The 6741-nt window shown below is 39.1% G+C and overlaps 1 protein-coding gene across 1 annotated transcript in view; it reads right to left on the bottom strand.

The window, feature by feature from the left end:
- LOC106873615 (metabotropic glutamate receptor 2) overlaps positions 1-6741 on the bottom strand; it is a 20466-nt gene that overhangs the window by 12473 nt on the left and 1252 nt on the right. Inside the window, exons 2-3 of the mRNA XM_014921061.1 lie at positions 6402-6697; positions 2476-2585 (exon numbers count right to left, since the gene is read on the bottom strand). Of these exons, the coding sequence (XP_014776547.1) occupies positions 2476-2585; positions 6402-6697 (406 nt within the window). The remainder of the gene's footprint in view (positions 1-2475; positions 2586-6401; positions 6698-6741) is intronic.

Consider the following 6741-nt stretch of genomic DNA (forward strand, 5'->3'; position numbering starts at 1 on the left):
AGAGAGAGAGAGAGAGAGAGAGAGAGAGAGAGAGAGAGAGAGAGACAGACAGACAGACAGACAGACAGACAGACAGACAGACAGATAGATAGATAGATAGATAGATAGATAGATAGATAGATAGATAGATAGATATACATACATACAATGTTAATACGTCAATTACTGTGATATTCGTCCTGAGATAATATCTCTTATAGAAACACTTCGTTAAAAATACAATAAATATCGAAGGGAGACGAAAAGTCACAGGAGAAGTGACTGCGAGAACAAGCATTAATGCAATTGGGCCTCTTTAGGCTTTTTCAACGATGTGTACATGCGACCGTTCGAAAATAAGAATAAGTTACTTTCACCATTCTATATCAACCGAAATCTATTTCTTTCCATTTTCATTCAGCTGTTATCGATTTATTGCTAGTTGAACCTTCAGCATGATTTTTGCCGGCGTATCTGTACCAGTTGTAGCCTTCACTGTTCGTGTTGGCCAATTGTGGGATTGACTATGTGATCGGTAATGAGCTAATTAGCTCTCGTTATCTACACCAAGATGGAATTTGAATGCAAAGCATAAAGATTCTGCGAGGCATCTCCTCCAACTTCCTGCACAGGTCCTGATAGTTTATTTATCGACACCGAAAATGATAAACGACAAAGCTGACCTGACCTGACCTGACCTGACCTCAGTAACCAGAACGAACATTTGTATGGCATTATATCCGTCTTCCATTTAGTTGAATAAATGTGCTGACTTGTTTAATGCTTTTACTCGACATAAAGTTTTGTCATCAGTGCTGTGATGACGTCATTGCTTTTTGACATTCCTTGACCGCGCCTTTCGGTTCTATTAGCAACTCTAAGATAGGCGTTTCATTTAGCCTTCTTCTTCTTCTTCTTCTTCAACTACTACTACTACTACTACTACTACTACTACTACTACTACTACTACTACCGCTACTGCTACTACCACTACTACTAATACTACATACTACTACTACTACTACTACTACTACTACTACTAATACTACATACTACTACTACTACTACTACTACTACTACTACTACTACTACAACCACTACTGCTACTACTACTACCCCTTCTTCTTCTCGCCCTCTTCCTTCTCCAACTTTTCTCCCCCTCTTCCTCATTTACAGTTTTAGTTCTCCATTCTTATCATCGCACGCTACACTTCTTCCTGTTGCTCTGCTCTTCCTTGTCGGATGTCTTCCCTTTCACTCCTCTACACCCTTCTCCCCTTCGCCTTCTGCTCTCCTACTTGTACAATTTTCCCCAACTCATCACTCACTCCACAGAATAACACCTCAACAATAAATTACACACATCCACAGCCACCACCATAACCGATAGAATTCAACATCCCTATCAGCACTAATTGTAGAGCTATAGGTGTAAGACTAGAAAACTTGCTTTACAACCACGTGATTTCAGGTTCAGCCTCACTGCAAACTACCTTCAGCAACTGTACAACTCTAGCCCCGGGGATGATCAGTGCCTTGTGAGTGAATTTGATAGACGAAAACTGTGCGGAAGCTCGTCTTCTCACTCGCTCACTCTCTCTCACTTTTTGTCTCCCCCTCTCCGTCTCCCCCTCTCCGTCTCCCCCTCTCCGTCTCCCTCTCTGTATGTATACGTGTGTGTATGTATGTATGTATGTATGTATGTATGTTTATATACGTGTGTATATGTGTATGTATGTATGTCCCCCTTCACCGTTACACAACTGGTGCTAGTTTGTTTACGTCCCATAGCGGCTCAGCAAAAGACGATAAAATAATCTATTTGAAAGCAGAGTCCTCGACTCTGATAGGGTGCACTGCCAATTGATCTAATGTTACTAATTATTTAACTCAACTCAGCTGATCTAATGTTACTAATTATCTAATTTAAAGTCATCCGGAAATTGGGCCCTAGTTTGGGAGTTACAAAGTTTTGAGGAGTGTGAGACTATTGTTCCGAGATCTATTCTGACCCAGACTAGCAGAACTTTTCAGGGTTTGAGCTATGGATTACTCAGCATGTTATAGATGAAACTTCAAGCCCTAACCGTCACTGATTTGTGAAGGCCTTGGGAAAAGTAAACGCTAGGGATGTCAACCACGAGAACAAATCAAGAAATGGAAATTTGAAGGCGCTCCGTTGCTCTCTGCGCTACCCTGCCGGCAGGGTAAGTGGGACCCTCAAGCCCTGTAAGACAATTCAAATAGGAAAAGGCCTCTCTAATGCAAAACACAATTTGCCGTCTTAGCCCGCTGAATCAAACCTGAAAGTCAAAAGAGTGAAATTGGATTGCTTGAACTGATTTTTCAGTTTAAAACACCTAAGCATAGACAGGAAGAAAAGTCCTACAGCGCCAATGATTGGTTTACATAATTACTTAAGGGTGTGCGACTGTTCTTAATGATCTTCGGACACGAGGAAATGGCGATCAATTATTTAATTAGTGAACTACTTACCGAGACGTCCGTAATTGGTGTCACTACCAAGTAAGGATACATATGTCCAGTTCAGATGTAGAAGGACGTCAATCATTGCTTTCACTTGGACCCAGTCGCTAGGTACTAACCTGGAGAAAGGAAACACATGTATTACCTGTTAGAGGACAATTAATTCAAGGGAGATAACCATTTCTTCATAGTATTTCACAGGATCCGAAGTTTGAATTTGAAATTAAAGAATAAAGAAGGAATTTCATGGAAGACATATTATTATCATTATTACTACTGCTGATGCTACTACTACTACTACTACTACTACTACTTGGGGTCCATGTTTTAAATCGCGTTTAGTCATCCACAGCAATCTTTTTTCTGTCTGTCTTATCTTCAACATCCCTATAAAATTGTCCCATGCATTCTTTTCTTTACCCACCTATTTTCAGGTTCATACTTATTGGGTGAGTGGCTCAAAATGATGAAAGTTTGGTCTGATCATCTTCAAACATACATAAATATATACATAGATATGCGACTGTGTGTGTTTGCGTGAGTGTATTTGTGTGTGTGTGTGTGTGTGTGTGTGTGTGTGTGTGTGTGTGTGTGTGTGTGTACAGCGATGGATTCGAGGGTTTCGTTTATTTAGGAGTTGCTTTCTTAATTTCACTGGCGTATAAATACCATAATGGTGATACTTAAAAACAAAAAAAAATTATCTTATCGAAATTACAACTTTCCCGATAAGCTTGTGGTTATATTATTTATATCCTACAACGAACTGCAGTACGTTTTATTCACCTGTCATCATTGAAAGACGTTCAAAACACTTCTCAAATTCTATGCAATATTTTCTATAAGTATTTCATTTTGTTCCCTTTCTTTTTCATATGAATCGACCCTCGTCTGCGTGTGTATAGATCATGGTATACCTATGTGTGTAGACACGCGTGGGTATATACATACATACATGTATAAATACATACATAGACATGCGACCCTGTGCGTACAGTGATGGATTCAAAGGTTTCGTTTATTTATGAGTTGATTTCTTAATTTCACCAGAGTATAAATACCTATAATGGTGAGACTTCAAAAAAATTTTTCAAATTAAAAAAAATCTAACTTACAAATCTCCCGATAAGCAAGCTTCGTCAGACACTTACAAAGCTTAATTCATTTCAATTAAAAAGCATAGATAAGCAACGCATTGTAAGTCACACTATAATTTGCGACAAAATGTATCTATCTGCACGCAGGGTAATCATCACCACTCCGTTGCCTTTTTTTCATTATTCTTTAAAGTCAATGTTATTGTTTAACCCCTGGACATCTCTTATAGAGCAAAGCTATGATCAGAGGTATTCCAGCCTTGACCATCGGAATGATGTGTATGTATATCAAGGACTACAGTTTCAAATGTGTTCTTTTCTGAGATGCTTGGGTGTGAATTGATGGAGATTGAGCTATCATTTCTAGAAAATCGAGTGACAGCGTAAAACTCTTCCCGTTCATTTTTTAGTTTCAAAAGTAAGGAAAGATTTATCATTCAGCGGTGAACTGACTGAATCGACGGAGGGGCGGATAGAATGTCTCGTGGTATTTGCTCTGACAATCATCGAGCCGAGTTCAAATCACACCAAGGGCAACTTTACCTTTCATCCTTTCAGAATTAATAACAAACATGTGTCATTCAATGGCGAGGATTTGCCGAAATTTCAAGAATTTTGGAATGGATAATTTGTAGTATTTGTTCGGGTTCTTTGTGTTTCGGGTTCAAATTCCGCTTTGGCCTACTTGACTGATAGTGTTAATCGATTGCCCAGTTTGACAACAGATTGGCATCTTGGATACCTTTAGTGGTATCCACTCTGTTGCAAGCATTAAGGCCAGTTCTTCGGTTTGGGGATACTTTTCTCCCTTGGTCCTACTAGTCTCAAAGGCCCCGTGAAGGATCATAGCCGCTGCATGCTGTCCTGGCTAAAAAAAAATTTTAATATCAGATACACAGGCTTATCGCTAAACTGCTAAACACATCTACAGCACTGCAGAACACTACAGTATCAACACACAAAAAGGTCTATCCCTCCATCAGTTCACACACATCAACATTAAATATCTGATGCATATAAAACCTCGTAAATAGTGAGGTGGTACTAGATTAACTAATATATCCTCGGCTATTTTACCTCTGTACGGTTGAGATATTTCTACATAATGGAGACTGTTTTACTGAGATCGGGTTTCCATGTCTGCAATAGACACACAACACAAGCATTTGTGCCGAGAGTTGTTTTTTAAACACTGAAATATTTAAATCGTTTACTTTATTTATATCAGAAAAATAAAATCGACAAAGAAAATCCAATGAATTCTGATATTATTTATATTTTGTCTGGCTTTGAAGACAAAATAGACTGGCGCAGTCTCCTTACTGGTTTCAGTTGTTCCTAGTCACTCAGAAATTATTTTCAACTACAATATTTTATGAGTGTTTCACTTGTTCTGTAGAAAATAATATTTAGTTGGAATGTGAGGCGAGGTGAGGGAATATTGTATGGTACAGAAAGGAATGGTAAGTTAGAAACAAAGGCAGGTTTAATAAGACATATAGTGGCTTAAGTTATGTGTGTTATGGGAAATTATCAGATAAGACGAGAGAGAATTTTTAACGGAGCGAACAAAACACAGAGTCGATGCTGACTCAGGCGTCGTCAGAGAAACGTGGAATCTTGAATGACGAGTTCGACTGCAGATTACCCCGATGTCCACAACTGCTTTCATAGCAGGTCAATGAATATATTTCGACTAGTTAGAAAAAAAATTAAATCTACCCCCAAAATAAAACATTGATGTCCAAAACATGAGAAGGTATATTGGATAATATAGCCCTTGATGCAATATATCTCTGGAAAAGGCTTGAGGTTCATGGCTGGAATGCTTTTTATTGTAGATAAATTTCATTAGTGCTTAGGTCTGTCATGATTCCTAGAACACATAAGGATCGAGCATCCCTTGGTTTCTATGACGTATAAGTGGCTGAGTCTACAACCATTATCCCCGCAGAATGGAACGCCGATCCAGGCCAAAGTTATCACTGGAACTCATTTATGGCTGAATGAAATGGAACAAAGTGAAAAATGGAGGATTTTGCTCAAAAACACATTGAACCGCCCGGTCAGGTATTCGAAACCACCATTTTATTATCAAGTAAACATATGCATACATATATACATGCAAGAATATACACACACATAGATGGACAGACAGATAGATAGACAAGATAGATAGATAAGACGGTAAGCTGGCAGAAACGTTAGCACGCCGGGCGAAATGCTTAGCGGTATTTCGTCTGCCGTTACGTTCTGAGTTCAAATTCCGTCGATGTTGACTTTGCCTTTCGGGGTCGATAAATTAAGTATCAGTTACGCACTGAGGTCGATGTAATCAACTTAAGCCCTTTGTCTGTCCTTGTTTGTCCCCTCTATGTTTAGCCCCCTTGTGGGCAATAAAGAAATAAGATAGATAGATAGATAGATAGATAGATAGATAGATAGATAGATAGATAAATAGATAGATAGATAGACAGGCAGGCACACACACACACACACACACACACACACACACACACACACACACACATATAATCACACAAAGAGATAGATAAAGGACATTCGAGGGGTACTGAAAAGTTCCTGGCTTTGTGTAAAAAAAAATACAGGTGGATCAGTTAATTATGATTTTATTCAACGTGTTCCCCTCTCAGATTCGAACACTTATTGCAGTGGTCTTTCAATTTTTCTAATCACTGTAAAAGACCTCGGAACGCTGAGCCTCCAAGTAGGCCGTTCGCAATAACCCTTAAAGCCAGGAACTTTTCAGGACCCCCTCGTAAATGTTAAAGAAACAGAAAGCAGAATTGGCAGTAAGTGCTATGTCTCACAACTCACCTGAAGAACGAAGTAAACTCTGTTTTATCACTGAGAACTTGACTCGATGCAGAATAACTAATCTGAGGTAGCAGAACTGTGCTAAAGATGGTTGAAGTTACCAACGATTGGTCAGAGTTTGCTGGTCCAACAACGGCAATAACTGACTGTTCTGACATCTTAAACTGCTGGGCGGTGTCTGCATGGTTGCTGGTGTTCGGCGAAGATTTGTAGGATTTGTCTGGCGTCACTGGATAATATGGGACTCTTCCAGGTCTTGACAGAAAATCAAAGGCGGCTTCAACTCCTCGGATTAACTCCAATAGATGAGATTGAGAAATGTAAAGAAAAGTATATATAT

Source organism: Octopus bimaculoides, chromosome 4 (genome assembly GCF_001194135.2).
Source record: "Octopus bimaculoides isolate UCB-OBI-ISO-001 chromosome 4, ASM119413v2, whole genome shotgun sequence".
Taxonomy (NCBI): Eukaryota; Metazoa; Mollusca; class Cephalopoda; order Octopoda; family Octopodidae; genus Octopus; species Octopus bimaculoides.